The sequence below is a fragment of the Thermobia domestica genome, chromosome 3 (assembly GCF_964235325.1).
Source record: "Thermobia domestica chromosome 3, izTheDome1.hap1.1, whole genome shotgun sequence".
NCBI classification, from domain to species: Eukaryota; Metazoa; Arthropoda; class Insecta; order Zygentoma; family Lepismatidae; genus Thermobia; species Thermobia domestica.
The window spans coordinates 222299888-222322710 of record NC_137456.1 but is presented as its reverse complement, the minus strand read 5'-3'; the positions used below and the strand labels follow the sequence as shown (position 1 = coordinate 222322710).

Here is a 22823-nt window from a genome sequence, read left to right as displayed (position 1 = left end):
TCTATGGAATCAAAAGCTTTTGACATATCTATATATATAGTGTCTACTTGTAATCTATTCTTAAGTCCTAAATGTGTAAAATCAGTAAAATGTACAAGATTTTTTACAATCGATTTCCCTTTATAAAATCCATGCTGAAATTCACTTAATTTGTTTTTTACATTAAAATATAAATGTTGATGTATTATAATTTCAAAAATTTTGCAAAATGCATTGACAAATGTTATTGGCCTATAATGTTTTATAATTCTACGATCACCTGTTTTGTGTACTGGTACAATATATACTTGTTTCCACATTGAAGGAAACTCACCATTTCTCAGGGATACATTAAATATATTTGTTAAAGCAGTTGACAATTCGGTACTACAGGCTTTAATTATATAATAGGGGATATTGTCAGGACCAGGAGCTGTGATCGCCTTAATAACTTTAATTGCTTGAATTACATCAGACTCAATGATATTTGGTGTATCTATAAAGTCATGGTTGCTAATGAGCGATGGAGAATTCATAACCTGGCTATCTGCGCAATGTCCTAATTCTAAATTAAAATTTTCACGAAGAACATCTTTAAAACATTCCACGTCATTTAATTCTGTGACTGATTTGTCATTATGTTTCATATTATTATTAATATTATTATTATTAATTGTATTTTAACCAATTTCATTAATGACAATAAAGTGATTTTGAATGTTTGCCTGGTTTGTATGTAATGTTAAAATAAACATCAATTTACCTTTTAAATGAAAATTAAATGAAATTTTAATTTACATTCTCCTGAAAATGATGTATTAAGGAAACTGACTTTTTTGATTTTAACCTTATTTTAAAAATCATCTTAAACTTTAAAAATTTGAAAATTTTAACTTTCTGACAAAACCTGCTTAGTTGACAATTAATTATCTTATATTTCTTTATATACCTAGGTGTTATAATATTTTTTCTAGAATTTGGTAAGTGATTGTTTTTTCCTAAGATCAGTCGCAGCACAAAATATAAATTTATTCTTACAGTAAAATAAATTATGATCATGTATTTACAATATAGAGCATTTTTCGGGAATTTGCCGGGCTTGAGAAGATGCCAGTTGATTGTGTAAAGGCCCTCAGCGCCCATGGCCTGCAAATTACGAAGGGAAAAGGAATCTGAGGAAGATACCATTAAGGTAAACAATCTTCGAAGCTTCCTTTGCAGAGGGTCTTACTCCAGGGCGCTGTTGCCCTTCTCCCTGTTGCCCTTAAGTAACCTTAACAGCCAAGTTATAAGCTAGCACATGTAATTGATTGCTAGTTCTAAGTGTAAGTTAAATGAAATCATTGATCGTATCGTTTCTATCCTCTACGTCACTAGAAAAAGATGGGGAAAGAGCACTCATCTTCAATTCACTCCACTTGATCACGCTAATAACAAATACCTAACTCTTAGCAACAGCTTGATTGTTGATAATAAACAAAATAAATAAGTCATAAAACATTAACTTAAAACAATGTAAGATAGAATGACTCAATATATTATGAATATAATCATAGTTTTTCCATGATTGTTTTAATTAGCATCTTTCGGAAATTTATTGAATCTGGGTAATTAGGTGCCAAATGATTTTTATAAGATTTCAGCGCGTGCTGTCTCCATTACAAAGAGGAAGAGACTCGAGGAAGTTACCATAAGTATGAAACTATCAAAGATTCCTTTGGAGGGGGCCTTGATTTTAGGCACATTTCCTTTCTCTATATTGTCTGTAAGAAATATTGACTGTGTTTTATATCAGTTAATAAAGCGCTGTTTAATATTCTAAATAAAGAGAAAGAGAAAATGTTATTTAGTCTTGAATAGCGCAGCAGGAATTTCAAGCAACCCATTAAATGGAACGGAATGCGTTTGGAACAGTGAGAAATCCTTTTGAAATCTATTTGTTGTATTGTATTTTTGAGTTTTGCGACAATGAGTCTGACCTTTAGATTGAAAAGTAAGATGAGAAAGTCGAAGAATAGAACGTAACATCTTTTGATGGTAAGCTTAATGCCTTACACCACTCTAGCATATCAGAAAACATTAAACATTTTGAACGAGGCTACTATACCTACAACAAATTATCAATATAACTCTGAAAAAGCTTAAAATAAGAACTCATGAAAAAAGTTGTAAACTAATTCTTCATATTTAGAAAATAAGTATGTACATTAAAAGAAATTAAACAATAGAATGTGTTACTAAATGATTCATATTTTTCTTACAGCGCATAAATTAATAATAATAACTGTTCCAGCAGAGTAAAGTTGAGAATTGATCATAATTTTGGAATATATTTCATTAATCTTAGGTGTACTCTCTCTTCTTGATCGTGCTATAACGAAATGCTTGATTAGCGTATTGTAACATGACGTGCTTGCCGTTATGGTTAGAGTAATAAAGGCCACAATCTTTACTAATTCTTAACTTAAAAGATCTTAATCGTTGAGGAGTGGTCTCCACCAGCAGCCTCAAGAGTTGCAAAGTGAATGAGTTAGCCATTCACTAAATACAACTAATTCAAAAAATAAACGTTGGAGACGTAGCTCAAAGGTGCTAGTTAATAAAATAAGAACACAAATTTCATTTTCTAGAAATGTGCAGCAGATGTGAATAGGTGAAAACAGTCTAAGTCTGGCTTTGTCACTCAACTGTTTCGAAGAAGTTACTTTACCTTCTTCAGTAGATATAAATCCATCCTACCCCTCTGTCTCTACCTAATTGCTAGTATGAGAATCATGAATGTATTCTCCCGAAACTTTTGAAGTAAATGGTTTTGTCTTCCGGACGGAGATACGAACCATCCTCTGTCCTCCTCATTTCCATATATGGTCAAATCTTCATACTTGGATTTCCTCTCAACAACGTGTTCGTGAAGTCAGAGAATGACAGGTTGTTTCGTGAGCCCTAGACCTCAAAGCTGGTTAAACTATCTCAAGCTGCATGCGTGAACTTACTCAGGGAATCGAAGTTGGGAACCCAAACCTTAGCAGATAGAAATAATCAAACGAAATCCAACTTCGTAATAATCACAGACGTAGTAACATAACAATTTCTCTTAACTGATGAAATTGCTGTTACAAGCGTGAAGAGTGCTAGGTGGTCGCTGATAGATTCATAAATAAGCTTAATATATGGGCATTATCCTCAAGCACAGTTTAGTGACACGTCGAAGCCAGGAAACGTTGTTGGACACATGTAGAAAAATAACCGGTTGCAAAAAAAGGCTAACGAGCAAGGTTGGCAAAACATTATTGTGGTTGAAAGGAATCTGTTATTGTACTAATCTAATAAATCAAAAAGGTTCACAGAAATGCTTCCAGGAAGCTTTAGGCTACATAATCAAAGTCTTCTGAGATTAAAATAAAATAAAATAAAATAATTAAAAGTAGTTGAAATCGAACCAGGAATCTCAGGACGTAGAGTATCGTAACAGTATATTTTAGAATCAGTTTCATCTTATCTGACTAGTCTGTGCGTTTCTCTTGTAGAGTCGCTGCTATGTGTTTATTTGCTGTTATTGGTTGAAAGAGTTATTGCGAGGGAAGGTATGAAAGCTTTTCTGCATTACTTTACACGGTGGTCAGAACATAAGAGCATTACAAGACAATACACACAGTCCATTTCTTGGTTTGCTGTTTTATAATATTGTTAAAGTGATTATTGTGATTTGAAAGAAAGAAACATGGCAACGAAAGAAAAACTCACTATGAAAAGCAAAGCATTTCGTTATTAGAAGGACTACTTATGAAGTGTGAAACTTTATAAAAACGAAAGTAAAAAATGTACTAATATTGCATTTAATAAAGCAACAATCACAGCTACCTATGCGGTAGACAGAAGTATGAAAACTCTTATTAAAATTGTGTATTTTAGGATTTAGGAATATTAGATTTCTTCTCGTTCGGCATCTATGTCCATTTGAGCCCGTCACATATCAGGGATGACATCCCTCGGCGATCACACTATCTAAGGAAGGGGAAGGAAGGGAGCAGCCTGGGACCTGTATGTTAGGTACCATCCCGGCATTTGCCTAGTGTGAAGGACGAAAAACCAGGAAAATTTCACTTAGAATGGCTGGCCAGAAAAAGCTTTTACATTTTTTGAACTGTGTCCGCACCGGGACCGCTCGCACCAAAGATAGTGTATTTTATTCAACGATACTATTTAAAGTATATGCATAAATCCACACTATAGATCAAAGGCGTAGAGAAGGGGCTAACGAGCTTAAGGCTACCTGTCTTAGGATAGTGATATCAACAACTGATTCTGCTAGTATGCAGTATATTCGATTTGTAATCCCCGGTAATATCACTTTTATTATATTTTATTGCAAGTATTGTACAATCATGTTAAAAACAAAACTTATTTCCCAGCACCTTCTTTTAATATTACATAAGATTTTAACAAATTGGTTATGTTCTGAATTATCTTCTCTTGGGAGAAGGGGCTCTTCCTCATCAGCATAAGCATCAAAGTGTAGTCTGTGGGTGCAGTAAGAATATCAAAAAAGAAACAGGTACTCAAGTATTTTTTTAAAATTAAGTTGAGTTGATTTTGAGTTTAACGTTCCTTTCAGCAGCAAGGCTATATGAGACGGGACCTACTGATTAACGTGAAATCCGAACCATATGAGCTCTCGCCGGAGTATTTTTTTCTACAAATGTGAAACCAATCCAATGCTTGCTTGTTGGTATTGCTTTTTTTTTTAATGTCCATCGGTGTATGTTCACATATTTTGAGAGAAATTTTGAACTTACTTCATTTAATGTTTATGATCGTCTGTTGTCGGTAGGCTTGAAACTAATTAATGTGTCTTCCAAGAAGATATCTCTATTGGCTGGAAATTATCTGAGAACAATTAAGTAAGATCTAAACTACCGTAATGTGTTCAATGTTCTCCCACCGGAGATCGAACTTGGAACCACGTGCATCAAAGGCGCGCAATCTAGCCACTAGACCATCAGCAACGAATAATGAACATATCGTATGAATACCATTATTATCTACAATTTCTACTCTTGTGCAAAGTCTTTTCGATAATTAGTATGCTCAAGTACTTAACCTCATGGCGAAACAGTAGCTTGACAGAGAGAGAAAGAAAGAGAAATAACTGTACACTATTTTTATGCGTGACGCACAATATAGTAGGAGACTACAAGTCGTCACAAAAAGCCTTCTTGAAAGAACTTAATAATATTACTACACAAAAATTGATGCAAATCCTTATATTTTCTTTATAGATTGAGTCAATAAAATAAATAAACAAAATTAAAAGTAAATAAGTAATTTAAAAAATAAAACTATAAATTTCTCTAATAATAATTTAGGTATTTTAAAGTTATTAGGTTATATTTCGGCTTAGCTATTGAATGTATCACATTATAAGAATAAATAACGGAATAACGGAACGGAGTTCTGTTGTAAAGAATGTAAATAATACTTCTTTATTTTTCTTTCTTATTTATACAATTCTACAATATTTTACTCAATTTTCTATTTTTCTCATTGGTTGATTAGACAAATCTGGAAAATATACTATCAAATTATGGTATTCTTGTAGTGACATTTATGTTTCTTTGCTGAAATGCTTATATAGTAGATTAATTTAATATACTTTTTTGTGTTTATTTGGTAAAGAAATTTGGTAAGTCTACTTTCTATCCAGAGGAAGACATGCAATATTGTCAGGTGTAACGGAGCACACGCATTTATCTTCTTCTCTTCTGTGCTCTTTCAATTCGTCTTTCCCATATTTCCTTTGATACTCTGTGTCACCAGTCTCTCTCATCATTACACGAATTGATCCAGCTGAAAATAGTACAGTACATTATGTAATGGTTGAAAGTAATATAAATCATTACAAACAGTTGATAGAAATGAGTAACCAATCATTTATTTCAAATTCTAATTTTTACACAATTTAGAGACATACAAATGATGACTCCTGACGTGGAGAAAGGAGATACCGAAACAATGCAAAAAGGTACTGTATACAAATATATACAAGTATTTATATATATATATTAATCCTCACATACTGATCGGAGACCTGCCCAACAATGGGAAGAGAGAAAAGCAGAATACAGGCCGCTAAAGTTAAATTTCGGGGAGGAATAGAACAGAAAATAAGAACAGATAAGCGTCAGATATGATAAAATAAGGGAGAAGATTATTGTGGAAAGAGTAGAATGGATTGAGAAGGGGGAATAAGATGATTCGTTCACATGTAAAAAATGGAGAAGCAGAAAATAGCAAGGAAAAAGTTAAGAGACCAAAGAAAAGAGAACACCGAGAGGAACGCCAAGAAAAAGATCGTTGCAGAAAGTAAGGAAAGCACAGAAAAAAAGGACCGGAAATGCGGACAAGATGTTTGGGAAAGAAATATGGATAGAAAGAGCGAGGATGGAAGGCTCTGATTGAACGTCCGACCTGGACAGAGAGTTCGGGATGATGAAGAAGATAGAGGAAGGTCCAAGGTCACTGTGCACTTGAGGTAATAATGTAATGCGGAATTGAAAGCTGTCAATATCAATAACAAGATGGAATATCTATAAGTTGAAAGTGACTTAGCTCTGAAAATAATTCTGCCAAATTGTATAGCACAAATTACTCTGGATAAATTAGAAGATTGCCTATTTTCTGAAATGATGTTGTAGGAATTGCTTTTTCTTTGAACTGTAAACAGCAAAAGATACCGTAACGAACTTATTATTTGTCAAGAAGTTCAGAAATATTAAACTGATGAAGTGTAAATATCAATATATCTTCTAGTATACAAATACATGAAAGACGTATTATTCGAATATTTTTCACAACAGACAGAATTTTTAAATGATTCTAATATGACAAAGTATACTTACAAGGTTAGTGTTTATAATTTTTTGAAAATAGCACATTGTCAAATCCGTCTTCAACTTATTTACTTTAGAATAGTATTTTGATGAATAACAGGTCGAGTTTCAGTATATTGCTAGTAATATAATAGAATGATTTTCTGCCTATTCAACTAAGGTTTATAAGTAGGAAAGAAGTGTTAAAAGTTTAAGCTATGTTTTCTTTTACTTTCTTTCTTTCTTTCTTTTTTCTTTCTTTTTTTGCTTTTTTTATTAAGTTGTAAAATTTTATTTGTATTTGTCCTCTTCTTTTTCCCCTTCCCCACAAAATGCAGAAACACAAGTTTCAATAATAATGCAAGTACTGTAGATTTCCGAACTATAGGACTTCAATATTCCGCCAAGAAGTGATACAATAGATACAGGTAGTTTTCTTCCCAAACCGATTAAGCTAGAAACTTGAAATTTGGATGGGACATAGAAATTGTGACGTAAGGTATTTCTAAGGAAGGCTTTTTGAAAATTTAAGGGGAAAATGGGGGTAAAAATTATTATGGCGAAATGTCCATATCTCCGAATTTTTGAAGGGTAGAAATGTGAAATTTGGTATATGAACTTCTCATCTAAAATAATTAGACACGTATTTCAGTGTTCTTGACATTTCCTCTAGAACGGACGAAAAAAGTGTGAGGTTACAATTGTTATAACAAAATAGTCATATCTCGAAATCCTTTAGGGTTAGAATCATAAAATTTGGTATTTAAACTTTTCATTTAAAATAATAAAAGAAGTGTTTTTTTTCTGACATTGTTCTAAAAGGGACAAAAGAGTATGAGAAGAAAAAAGAATAAGAGTTGAAAATTGTTGTAATAAGATGACTAGTCTCGAAAGCTCTGAAGGTTAGGTACATGAAAATTAGTATTAAGATTTTTCATTTAAAATAAAAATGTTTCAGCATTTTTTTTGACATTAGAAAGGAAGAAAAAAAGATGGAAGTTGTAATTGTTATAAGATGGTCATATCTCGAAATCCCTTGGAAATGTGAAATTTCGTATGTAAACTACTTATTCAGAACAAATGGGCATATGACACAGCGTTTCCAGAAATTCTGGTTTTAACGAAAGGGACAATTTCTATTTCTTTTTTAAACAATACATAATAATGACCGAGGTTGTTAATCTCGACATCACGGTAAAACAAGTGAACCATTTGAAATTAACTTTTGAACACAATTAGCTAGGGCCGATATCGGCTTTTATCATTTCGGCTTGAAATACTTATACTAAGGGGCAAAAGGGATTTAAAGTTTTCGCGAAGGATAATGCCACAAACGTATTCTTGCCGTGTGAAGATCAGAAACAATGACTGAAATATGAGTTGCGAGGTCGTAGTCCAAGCAAACGCGGTATCTGAGAGTGAAGTCCTCATCTATCCGAAGGCTGGTGTGTATATACAGAGTGTTTCAGATAAAACGTCCAGTGCTTATAAAACAGAAACGGCTGAGAATAAAAAGATAAAACAAAAACTGAGATAGGAAAATGTCAGAGGGCATATCACATGGTGGTGTTCTAGTGACCCCCAGGACCCTCCTTGAAGAGAGCCAGGTGCCAACTTCAAATTTTCAAATGGGAACATGAATTGAATCATACCTCATTCGGTGGTGCTTGCAAAACGAAACAACTTTTATGGGAAACAATTTTCGACTTGGGCCACCGTTTTCAAAATGTCCGCAAAAGTTGGGGGCACAGGAGCCAACTTCAAATTAATACAGGACACACTTTTGTAGCCATTTTGAAAACGGTGTCCCAAATCGAATTTTTTCCCTACAAACGTTGTTTCGTTTTTCAAGCACTATCGAATGAGGTATGATTCAATACATGTTCCTATTTGAAAATTTCAAGTTGGCACCTGGGCTTCCTTCAAGGAGGGCCCTGGGGGTCACCACAACAACACCATGTGATGTGCCCTATGACATTTTCCTATCTCAGTTTTTGTTTCATCTCTTTATTCTCAGACGTTTCTGATTTATAAGCACTGGACATTTTATCTGAAGCACCCTGTATATAAAAATATAAAATACTAGTAAAATAATGGCTCCCTTTCCGTTTATAATGTTTGTAGAAAGACGTTGCATACGAAAATAAAAACATCATTCAATTTAATGTTAAGGAATACAGCTGGACGAAAAGATCTGTAAAAAGAAATTATGGCCTACTGAATATTATTTTGACTTCAAGAAATCGTACCTGTTCTGTTGGAGAAGAATGTAGCAGTTTGAGATTAAGATCTGTATAAGAAAACGTAGGAAAATTTGTAAAGAAAAAATTGCAATGGAAAGTTGTTGAGAGGTGACGATTGAGGAAGAAGATTAGAAGTCGTATTTCGAGTATTTCATGCTTAGTATCGAAGAAGGAACAATAATATGAGATATGCATAACCAGATTATATGCATAAACGGAAAACTTTCTCAGGTAAACGACATGAATACTCAGAGATATCAAGATATCATTTGAATCCGGTAAAATATGCATTGTCAGGAAAGTGCTGATTTTCAGTTCATAATAAACGGACTCTTAGACATCATAGAAAATTAAGTTACTGACAAAAAACTATGTGGATTGGAGAGTAAGTGTTTTCATAGTAACAGCAAATATGTCTTTCAAAAATACTTAACAGATCTTTAAATTGCTTATCCTTTTCAGTTATAGCAGCTAGTTAAATCGCAAGATATCACGTCCCAATAGCAGCATCGCAAAATATTTCCTCCTTATTAACCAATGAAAACGCAATGATTCACACTAAGCGCTTTGTTTCAGTGTAAAATGGACATTGATCTGTATTTGAAACATTTGTAAGTAAATAAATAAATAAATTCCCATTTTAATTGAAGGTTATTTTTCACTGCTTTGCAAATGCAATACAAACGCTAATGATCCGACAGCGCTTTTCTGATCTTATTGCAAATCAGTCTAAAATTTTCTCGTAGTCAACGATTGATACATGAAAGAAAATCAACTAAAATTGTTTTAGATCAATGATCGTCAAACTTATGAAGCTTCTGAGCTGCTGCATGATTTTTAAATCCTACTGTGAGCTACCAACCAAAAGAACTACCAACTTTCTTTTTACAATTGTTTATGGAGGAATCAGTGGAAGAATCAAGGTTATCCAACCGGAATGTTAACGCGATCTACCGAAAAATGTCCCTGCAAACTACTAGTAGCTTGCTATCGACGGTTTGATGATCACTGTTTTAGATTAATCACAGCCGGGCTCAGGAAATATTTCAGGAGACGGAGCCAGTGCCTCTCTCAGGATGTTTTGGAGGAGAGATTACCTGAACTTTATATACTAACTTAAGTAAAGATAGTACTAAATGTATCATTGTGATATTAATCCTGATGTATCATCAATACCTGTCACTTTTGTGACATTTTCGAGCAATGTGACCATGCTTTCTTTTTTGCTAGCATTTTTTAAGTAGGGACCACGGCCCATTGGTTTCTTCTGGGTACAAACCTGATATTAACGAAATAAACCGTATTTGCATTTTCATTTATAAAAACAAGGACGATACAAAAAACGTAGAATGTTTCCAAAACATTTTTCCCGATCGTCAAGAAGCAAGGAATATCCTAAAATTCACATATATCATAAAAAACACGTCATCTGCAGTTGAATGAAGGCCATTAATTGTATAAGTATTTGAACATTCCGATAAAATGACAACTCTTAGGTACTTCTCTAACACAATTTTCAAGAAAGTGATCATTTTTTCTGCAGAATATTGAGTCTTGGAATAAATCTTAAAAAACTCTATTTGATACATGTATTTACTCCCTCAAATTAGTCTAGTTCATTTTCTTTAGTTTTTCTAAAGTTACTCGTTTATGAGACATTAACAAAAATCGAATGAAGGCATCCGCCATTTTTCTAAAATACTGGCCTTGGTACGGGTCGGATCAGTGAGGAGTGAGGACTTTTAGTATGTCAGTGAAGACGTTAATTACAACAATTCTATGATTTAAAAAAAAATATTTAAAAATTAAAAATAGGGAAGATGAGAACGGAGTAATTGCGGCAATCATATCAATAGGACTCAGAGCTCAAGTTCGTACCTTTTGTGATTCTCCCCTATAGCTTTTATCGTAAGGGATTTTCATCTTGTGCTAAGTTTCAACTCACAAAGATTCAACAAACAATTCTGCAGTTTATAGCTAAATTTAGCCATTATATAAAAAGATCTACGTACTTTGGATTGACTACTTATTAATTTCTTATGGAGTTATTTTTTAAGATCTAAAGCTATGCAACGAAAGTGTTTACAATGGAAAATAAATAAATAAAAATAAAATATTAAATAAGTAAAATAAAATAAACAGAAATAAAATATACTACAAATAATGTTATCAGTTTGTTTCATATACCCAGCAGACTACTCTATCTGGAGCTAAATATATTACAATATGTGTGTATATATATTCTCAAAACATCATCATTTATATATACGTGTAAGAGAGATTTTTTCAATTAAATTTTACACCAGTATCAATTCTAAAATTTACATCAATACAACATGAGAACCATTAATCATATCCATATACAAAACTTTAGGTAAACAAAAACCCAAAACTCGATACACCACATAGAAATAAAATTATACAAGTATATAAATTATATGCCTAGATATTATACTGTTAATCAAATTTCAATTTTGAAATTTAAAAAGAGGTAAAATTATTGTTGCATAATCATCTGTTCAATAACGAAGGCGATTACCTTCAAACAGATATTTCTGTGTAAGTCCAGATTAAAAATGTTTTTATGTCAAACAAGATGATTATAAACGGTAATTAATGTTTAAAAACTATTCAAGGTTTTATTTTAGGTTAATTGGTGTTATATAATTTTTTATCTTTATTTTTTATTTTATTTTATTTCTTGGCTGTGTAGTATATTTTAGTGTAGTTTCTAAACATTTTGTATTTTCTGACGAGCAGTGAAATTGTTATGCAGCGACAGGGCCGTGCCGTGGAAAATCAGCGCCCGGGGCGAGAGTATACGACGGCGCCCCCATACATATATTCCAAGCAATTTTTCCTATCTTTTTTTCCTTTTTTCTCCCGAATTTTTCGTCCCCTTACTTCGCGCCCGAGGCCGTCGCTCCGCTTCCCCCCCCTCCCCTCGGCACGGCCCTGTTCAGCGATTAGCTGTAAAATCATCCATTGCAGCAATTTTGTGTTTTATCAATAATTATAAATATATTGTACATCATTGATTTCCTTCAAAATGGTGATTTATGCTTTTCACGTACATCTATCGCTCAACATCCTAATATACTCAAAAGCCTGGTTTAATTTATTACATGCGTATCAGTAATGAAATCATTTGATATGAGTGTGAATCTGGTATGTGTACATTTATGTGTACTTTTTAATTTAGTTTTCCACTTACCTTGACATACAAGTATTACTTGACTATAGTCCGGCCGTCAAACCCCTGATTTTGAGTGTACCGTGCATTCACGTCCGCATAAAATATTTTCACGTTTTCATAATCTTTTAACCCTGCCAAGTAATATTAGGAAGGGTGTCGCCCTAACACCCTTGGGCAATTTGTATAAAACACGTTAATATGAAATGGCTGCCGCCATTAACGGAATTTCTAGTTTCAATAATCTCTCTTCCACTTTTTGTTCTGTAATATGAATATATGTGTGTATACCTATGTTTCAATGGTCAAAAAATACTTTGAGCAGTTTAACATTGTTGTTGAATCCATATTTAATCATGTAAAATTTATGTATGTACAAAAAGCTACCGCCATTAACGGAATTTCTATTTTCATTTATATCTCTCCAAGATCTTGTTCTATCATAGAAATAAAGGTGTCTACACTTATATTTTAATGGTCAAAGAATACTTTGAGCAGTTTACCATTGTTGTTGAGTCCATATTTAATAATGTAAAATTTATGTATATACAGAAAATTCAAAAAGAAATTATATTAACCAGTGGCGGCCGGTGGATTGTGGTTTTGGGTGTTGCAGTAAGAACGATAAGAGACAGAAGATATAAAGTGGACTCATTGACTAATCAGCATAACTTTAGATGCAAATGCTATGTGACATGTGAAATTAAATAAAATTCTGTTTTCTTAAAAATAAAAAAATGCAGAACATTTTATCCGATTAATCACCTTAATTAATTAGTAAGTTCATTCTCCTCTCTTTGATTAGAGCAAATCTGTCTAATACATGCCGGTGGTCATGTAGAAAAACACTTTTCGTCTTTTGCTAACGCCATAGGTACAGTTAATATAAATTTCAGAAGCTTTGTAGATTCACTAAATATTTTTTCTAGATTATTGCGAACGATTCATTCTAGCAAACTCAATCCCTGACAGTGATCCGAATTCCTCTTCAGCGTTGACTGAAGAGAGTTCGTAACAGAGATTAGTGTTATAAAAAATGTCCATTGAACACACTTTATTCACAGTTTATCCAGGAAAATTTAAAATAAATTGAGGAAATGTATCTAGTGCAAACGATTACTGCCATAAAACATCCTGTAAATTTAAACTGAAATTTTTTTTTTTCGAACACTCTCCTGAATTGTCCTTTGCTTGTTTTCTCTAGGCCTTAATTGCAAGTTTTTCCTCAGTTAAAAGCTGGTCAATGTTTTTTGTAAGCTATTTACAGAAGTCACGGTATACAATTCATTCAGAATTTGTGGGTTATTTACAGAATTAAAGCACACACAATAAAATTAAATTTAATAAATAAAAATCAAAACAGTGATACAAAAGAGGTACTGCTATATGAATTCCGAATGTTACACATTCCTACATCAACACACACACATGTGCGTAAAAGAAAAAAACTACATTCCAAATCATCCGTCTTGGTTGTTACGCAATGCACGATGAACACAATATACTGCCACATGACGCGAAACAATGCTTATCAATGTCATATGTTCTGGAAAGGAAACCTCGAAACCCGCCAGATGTAGGATCAGCATGTATACCTAACAGAAGGTAAAGTCGAAGAACATCAAAACAAACAGCACTGTCAGTTCTACACCCAGAAATGTGTGTTGGAGGGGTTCGATACGTCTATGCAATATATACCTTTCTTATTCTGTATCCGAAAACACGATAAGTAATAACTGTCACCTATATTCTTAGCAAAAAAAAAAAAAAAAAAAAAAAGCCAGAACAATTGTTTTTAAGAAAAGAGAGAGTACATGATGAGGCGTAAAATAAAATATTTAGCCTACATCAATCGTTTCTCTGTTAAACAAATATAGTTTGTTAGGAAAGTCTACAAATTTTAGTCAAGTTTCGAAATTTTGGGGAGGTCCGGACCCGGTGGACCCCCTCGTGGCTACGCCCCTGAGCATTGCTAACTAGTCCCAAATTCAATGTGACGTTCCCCATCATACAGTTTTATGTGGAAATTATCAAGAGTATAAAATATACTTATTTTATAAAAGAAATATGTATATACTAAAATACTAGGCTATCCACAGAGGGAGGGGGGCGATTCTACATCCTGACTTATTAATATTTGAATCACAAATTACTGTGGAAGAAGCTCTCATTATCAATATAAGCTAAGAATTAACTTGTAAATGCGGGTCTACTTTAATTTGTTTTCCGCTCTACTAGATATTTTCTTTCTTATTTTGTAATTCTGCAATCACTTTTTTTAATTGTCATTATATTGATTTGCTTCAGTATGGTCCTGCAATTTAAAAATATGAATGCATAAAAACAAATTCCATTTGTTAATTGCTAGTGAAAGAAAATTCAGAAATCTTATTTAGCGCGAAAAACCTTCTCGTTCACTGGAAACCGTGCTGTGTTGCAGAAGCACTGCAACGACCAGTCCCTTTAACTTCTGAGATAGGGGAAAGGAGACTTAACATTCGCTTCAATTCCCGCGCTGAAGGAATCTGGTCGTTGTATGCTCGCTGCAACACAATGTAAATTAGAGACGCTGTGATGGATTATTTTTCGCTTTTTAAAATGGATTAACGAAACGGACAGTTACGGAAGTAAAAAATATGTTATTTAAAGTGTATATATGCGAGTATTAAAAAGTATTTTTCTGTTCTTTACTACTATTGATGATTTCTTTTTTTAAATACTTTGGTCGTTGCGCAACGCTGCAACACTATCATTAGCCGCCACTGATATTAACCATAGAAAATACAGTATGCGTGGGACGAGAAAACATTAATTTGCCAGTAAGAAAAAAATATTTCTATAGACAATCATTTTAGGGCACACCCTTATCTAGATGTAGAGACTTTGATTTACAATTTATAAAACGGATAGGAACTGAGCAGATACCCTAGAATTTGCTAGATTTAATACATAATTGTGCCGCCAGCAAGGACAAGATTCTCTAACAGCAACAAGGGCCATATATACCACCTTAATAGACATGAATCCTGTAGACCTCGACACCATATTCACAGCAATGGTTGAGGACATACGACTTAACAACATTGTAATATGACTAAAGCATTTTGGTGAAGGGCGATTAATATTTCATTGGTTTTGGCTTAATATTTTGTAAACCTTGTTATATTAAATGCAAATAAAATTCAATCCCCAGTCTGGTGCTGTAGGTTATTCACACATGCAAAGAAATCAAGGAAGTCTCATAATAATTTAAACTATGTCTAGTTAAAACATTCTTCTAAATAGAAAATATAAAAATATGTTATGCAGCAATGTATCAAGGAAATAATAAGACTTCCTACTTCACGTTATGAAGTAACTCTAAAAATGTAATGGTAAGCGGAAGAAATGTCGCTACCAAAACGAGGAAGAAAAGGTAGGTGGACGAAAAAGAGTAGGGAATTAGAGAGAGTTCTGAAGTGACCGTCTGACTGGAAGGATCAAAATCTAAAAATTTTACTCGTCAAAGTCTGGGTGAGTACAATGCTGGTTATTAATTGATATTACACCTTATTATTCGACCTTGTCTCAAAATTCGTTTAATTCTTATCCTATCTTCAAAATTCATTATGACAGCTATTATAAATTTTAACGTAAGGCCTCAGCACCAGATTTGGGTAATATTCTGATCTGATATCTCTACTTTTATTTCTACAATTTAATTTATCCATCTTAACTAATTATTTGCTCTACCTAAAATTTAATGGTTAAGTTTATTATAAGAAATCTCTTCAAATTGCCCCTTTGCTATTATGGTTATTAATACATTGAGTTATGTGTGGATAAAATTGTATATGTCAACGTTCGGATTCTCGGTCCAATATGTTGGCATATGTTATGGTGGAATAAGCGCCGAATTTTGTGGCTAGCGCCCGTGTTAGAAACACGTTATAGAACAATTTTCCGTTTAAAATATAGATATCGATCCGAAGCCACACATATATGAGTAAGGAATTAAATCATGCAGAGAAAAATTACATGGGATATCAGATTTGTTACCATTTCCTATAGAGAATTCTGTGGTAACTTACAACAAAGAAATATTACATATACATATATATACGTTTTGCGTTCATGTTTGAGTTGTTTTTTTCATATGTCAGGCATTCTTAGGATATCGTATTGCAGTGCATTGAAACAGGAAATGCTTATGTAGACATTAGCGTGTGCGAAGGTTATCTTGAAAAACGAAGTTAGTTTCAGTACAGAAATCACGTTCAAGAATTAAATATTATTCTTATAAAACTTATGAGCAGACGTAGGGTGAAATTAAGATCAGACATGGCGACCCCTCTATCTCCCTCCCATAATGTTTCTCAATCTAGTTCTCAGTCAGGAACACCCAACCAAAATTCACGACCTATTGTAAATGTGTATAGCAATGCTTTTCCTTTTCCTAAATATGATCCGAAAGAAATGACTATTCAGCAATTCTTTTCTGCATTTGACGATACTATAAAGCTAAACAAATTATCCCCGGATGAGGCTAAAGATTTAGTAATTACGTGTTTTTCAGGAAAAGATAAAGAAAGATTACATGTTTTTATAAATAGAAAGCAGTTAAATTCTAAGTCATATGACACATTTAAGGAAGAAGTAAAAAAGTGTTTTAAAACACCGAAAGAGAATGTAGATATCTTTGCCAAAATTCAAAACAGAGTTCAAAAGAAACACGAGTCGGTACAGAGTTACATATACGATGTGTTAGGACTAATAGATAAAGGAGCACCTACATTAACGGAAGTTCAGATTATTTCTATTTTGACAAACGGTTTGAGGCCATACTTTTTAGAAAGAGTAGGTATGCAGCAATTTAATTCATTGGATGAGTTTATTCAAGCCTTGAATAATCTCGAAACGAATAGGTATAGGGTGAAAAATAGGAAGAAACACGAGCTTCATGCTAGACTAAATTCATCAATGAAAAACGAGTTGCGTAAATTGGGAAAATTGCGTAAATATATGTCGTCGGATTCTGAAACATCATCAGAATCAAGTGAGGCCGAATTATCCGAGTCAGATGAAGATGAAGATAATATAGTTTTGCGTCAAAATAGGAGACCGCGTACTAATATAAGATCAAGTTCGCAGGTTGCGAAAGTGACTAAACAGGACGACAATAAATTTGAAACTAGTGGATCGGAACGAAATAACAAAGAACATGACAAAAATATCGCAGGCAATGGAGAATGTTCAGAAACAACTAGAACAATTAACGTTGAAAATGGAAAATTTTGAGGATACACAAAAACAATGTGAGGAAACTAATGTACAGATAACACAGGGAAATAATTCTGCTAAACAAAATTTTAATCAGAACAACAGAGGTTTCCATAGAGGAAATTTTCGTGGAAATTTCAGAGGAAATTCGAGAAATTATAGACAAAATAATTATCAGTCACAAAATAGTGTTGGAACAGGTTCATATAGAGGCAAAGTTTTTAGGGGTAAAAATAATTTTAAAAGTAGAGGTCGAAATAACTACTACCCACAACGGTCATTTGTACCCCAGATGTATCAAACTTGGCAATTACCAGTAGTTAATGACCCAAATTATATGTCACAGGGAAATCTGTGCATTCCACAAATGATACCTGTACAACAAAGTTTTCCCCAATATGTAGTTCCCACTTATGCAGGTTTCAAACGCAAATGCATCTCAAACGCAAGGTTTAAACTGAGTTCATCCGTGCATGACGGCGGTGCATGTTCGGAGAATAACAAAGTACAGCCTAATAATCAAAACCGTCAACAGAAAGATAATATAGTCACATATAACGAATGGCGTAAAAATGCTAGAAAATCGAAAAAGGAATTCATTCAAGTCCCTTTAAATATAGAAAACGAAATAGCTAAGTTTCCTATAGACGTAAATTCTAAGACAATTAATGCTATTGCTGATTCTGCTTCTACCATCAGCATCATAGAAAAATCATTGTTGCCCAGAAATGTAACACTTATTGAAACACAGACTAAAGTGTCGGGTGTATCTCAGAACCCCGTAATTATAAAATATATGGCAATTGTTAGATTTTGCATTAATGGAAGGACTTTTCACCACAAGTTTCGTGTCTTGGAACATTTTAAACCGAAAGTGTTAATAGGAAACGATTTCTTAATATTTCATCAAGCTAACTTGTGTCTAGGAAAGAATCTTTTAACGTTAACTAGGTTTGGATTACCACCCAAGAATACAGAAATTGATGTAAATAAGGAGCATAATGTGTCGAATTTCGTATTCTTTTTGGTTGAGGAAGCTCTTGCACCTAAATTTGTTGTAAAGAAAAGATCTATGCTACCAGCGAGATCTAAGGTTATCGTTCCACTTACATTAAAACAATCTAGGTCACATAAAGAAATTGTTCTTGAACCGAATCAAGAATTACCGGAAAGATTAGGAATTTTAATTCCGAGAGCTCTTGTGTCAGATAAGTCTCCAGTTATTGAAATAATAAATCCATTAGCACATAAGGTAGTATTGAATACTAATCTTGTAGTTGGTAAGGCAGAAGACGTATATATTCAACCGACAGATGTTATTACCGCATTAGAAGATGACGATTACATAAATCATGAATTTTTGGAAGAAGGTCAAAGGTTATTTGATGCTTCAAAATTGAAAATAGGAGAAAAAGCTAGTCCGGAATATAAATGAAAAGTAATAGATCTATGTTGGGAATTTGCCGATATTTTTACCTGGAATCCAAATAAATTAGGCCGTGCGAGAGGATATCAATACAGGGTGCAACTAAAGTCAGAGTTACCTACCTCTCGTAAACAATATCAAATTCCGAAAGCCTTGCAATCAGAAGTACGTGAATACATGAATACTTTAATTCAGCAACGTGTTGTGGAAAGGTCTAATTCTCCTTTTAATTCGCCAGTGTTATTTTTGAGAAAACTATCGGGAAAGTTGAGAAAAATAGCTGATATGCGAATGTTGAATTCAAAAGTGGTTCATCATTCCTTGGCTTTACCACCTATACATGATATAATTTCTTCCATGGCTGGACATGTTTGGTATGTAAATTTGGACGTCTCTTCAGCATATTTTAATATAGAATTAACACCAGATTCTCGTCCATATTTTGCCTTTTCTCTACCGTCACTTGGGACATTTCAGTATTGTGTTACTCCCCAAGGATTTGTAAATAGTGGTGCTGTGTACAATAGATTCATGTCTATGGTGTTGGCCAACCTCCATCCAGAAAACATAGCCTGTTATGTAGACGATTTATACATTTTTGCCAACTCACAGGAGCATTAATTGAGATTTTAAGAGATCTATTTAAACGTCTTAGAAAATCAGGACTTAGAATTTCAGTAGAAAAATCTCAATTTTTATTTCAAGAAATTTTAGCGCTCGGACACAAAGTGTCGCGTTATGGCTACCAAATCTCAGATCGGCTGCTAAAAGCAATTGAAACTTATCCTGTCCCAAAATCGACGAAGAACGTTAGATCGTTTCTCGGTTTGTGCAATTTTGTAAGGAAATTTTTACCTAATTACGCGGAAGTAGTACAAAATTTACAAAAGTTATTAAAAAAGGGCGTGAAATTTAGTTGGGACTCTACTCACCAACAGGCATTTGAGACATTAAAGAAGAAACTTTTGGAAGCACCAATACTAGCTCCTTACCGGCCAGACAAACCTTTGTGTTTATGGACAGATGCATCCAAAATAGGAATTTCTGCAATGTGTACGCAGTGTACGGACGAAAAATACTTTGAGCAGTTTACCATTGTTGTTGAGTCCATATTTAATAATGTAAAATTTATGTATATACAGAAAATTCAAAAAGAAATTATATTAACCAGTGGCGGCCGGTGGATTGTGGTTTTGGGTGTTGCAGTAAGAACGATAAGAGACAGAAGATATGAAGTGGACTCATTGACTAATCAGCATAACTTTAGATGCAAATGCTATGTGACATGTGAAATTAAATAAAATTCTGTTTTTTTTAAAATAAAAAAATGCAGAACATTTTATCCGATTAATTACCTTAATTAATTAGTAAGTTCATTCTCCTCTCTTTGATTAGAGCAAATCTGTCTAATACATGCCGGTGGTCATGTAGAAAAACACTTTTCGTCTTTTGCTGACGCCATAGGTACAGTTAATATAAATTTCAGAAGCTTTGTAGATTCACTAAATATTTTTTCTAGATTATTGCGAACGATTCATTCTAGCAAACTCAATCCCTGACAGTGATCCGAATTCCTCTTCAGCGTTGACTGAAGAGAGTTCGTAACAGAGATTAGTGTTATAAAAAATGTCCATTGAACACACTTTATTCACAGTTTATCCAGGAAAATTTAAAATAAATTGAGGAAATGTATCTAGTGCAAACGATTACTGCCATAAAACATCCTGTAAATTTAAACTGAATTTTTTTTTTTCGAACACTCTCCTGAATTGTCCTTTGCTTGTTTTCTCTAGGCCTTAATTGCAAGTTTTTCTTCAGTTAAAAGCTGGTCAATGTTTTTTGTAAGCTATTTACAGAAGTCACGGTATACAATTCATTCAGAATTTGTGGGTTATTTACAGAATTAAAGCACACACAATAAAATTAAATTTAATAAATAAAAATCAAAACAGTGATACAAAAGAGGTACTGCTATATGAATTCCGAATGTTACACATTCCTACATCAACACACACACATGTGCGTAAAAGAAAAAAACTACATTCCAAATCATCCGTCTTGGTTGTTACGCAATGCACGATGAACACAATATACTGCCACATGACGCGAAACAATGCTTATCAATGTCATATGTTCTGGAAAGGAAACCTCGAAACCCGCCAGATGTAGGATCAGCATGTATACCTAAAAGAAGGTAAAGTCGAAGAACATCAAAACAAACAGCACTGTCAGTTCTACACCCAGAAATGTGTGTTGGAGGGGTTCGATACGTCTATGCAATATATACCTTTCTTATTCTGTATCCGAAAACACGATAAGTAATAACTGTCACCTATATTCTTAGCAAAAAAAAAAAAAAAAAGCCAGAACAATTGTTTTTAAGAAAAGAGAGAGTACATGATGAGGCGTAAAATAAAATATTTAGCCTACATCAATCGTTTCTCTGTTAAACAAATATAGTTTGTTAGGAAAGTCTACAAATTTTAGTCAAGTTTCGAAATTTTGGGGAGGTCCGGACCCGGTGGACCCCCTCGTGGCTACGCTCCTGAGCATTGCTAACTAGTCCCAAATTCAATGTGACGTTCCCCATCATACAGTTTTATGTGGAAATTATCAAGAGTATAAAATATACTTATTTTATAAAAGAAATATGTATATACTAAAATACTAGGCTATCCACAGAGGGAGGGGGGCGATTCTACATCCTGACTTATTAATATTTGAATCACAAATTACTGTGGAAGAAGCTCTCATTATCAATATAAGCTAAGAATTAACTTGTAAATGCGGGTCTACTTTAATTTGTTTTCCGCTCTACTAGATATTTTCTTTCTTATTTTGTAATTCTGCAATCACTTTTTTTAATTGTCATTATATTGATTTGCTTCAGTATGGTCCTGCAATTTAAAAATATGAATGCATAAAAACAAATTCCATTTGTTAATTGCTAGTGAAAGAAAATTCAGAAATCTTATTTAGCGCGAAAAACCTTCTCGTTCACTGGAAACCGTGCTGTGTTGCAGAAGCACTGCAACGACCAGTCCCTTTAACTTCTGAGATAGGGGAAAGGAGACTTAACATTCGCTTCAATTCCCGCGCTGAAGGAATCTGGTCGTTGTATGCTCGCTGCAACACAATGTAAATTAGAGACTCTGTGATGGATTATTTTTCGCTTTTTAAAATGGATTAACGAAACGGACAGTTACGGAAGTAAAAAATATGTTATTTAAAGTGTATATATGCGAGTATTAAAAAGTATTTTTCTGTTCTTTACTACTATTGATGATTTCTTTTTTTAAATACTTTGGTCGTTGCGCAACGCTGCAACACTATCATTAGCCGCCACTGATATTAACCATAGAAAATACAGTATGCGTGGGACGAGAAAACATTAATTTGCCAGTAAGAAAAAAATATTTCTATAGACAATCATTTTAGGGCACACCCTTATCTAGATGTAGAGACTTTGATTTACAATTTATAAAACGGATAGGAACTGAGCAGATACCCTAGAATTTGCTAGATTTAATACATAATTGTGCCGCCAGCAAGGACAAGATTCTCTAACAGCAACAAGGGCCATATATACCACCTTAATAGACATGAATCCTGTAGACCTCGACACCATATTCATAACAATGGTTGAGGACATACGACTTAACAATATGTGCGGACAAAATGTGACTATATTCACAAACGACCAGCAACTGTACAAGTTGGCTGTGCAAATCAGCTGGTTTTACCCCAAACGGTTTTCAACTTTCATTCCAAAACTTGGGGGAATGCACAGACTAATGATCTTTATTGGTTGCGTTGGATGTCTGATGACATGAAATGGTCTTGAAGATATTTTG

General features: G+C 33.5%; 1 protein-coding gene across 1 annotated transcript in view; it reads right to left on the bottom strand.

Moving 5' to 3' along the window:
* Positions 1-5444: 5444 nt before the first annotated feature.
* Positions 5445-22823, bottom strand: part of LOC145680971 (uncharacterized) — a 76297-nt gene continuing 58918 nt past the window's right edge. Inside the window, exon 7 of the mRNA XM_081752189.1 lies at positions 5445-5826. Coding sequence (XP_081608315.1) covers positions 5669-5826 — 158 coding nt within the window. The 3' untranslated portion in view covers positions 5445-5668. The remainder of the gene's footprint in view (positions 5827-22823) is intronic.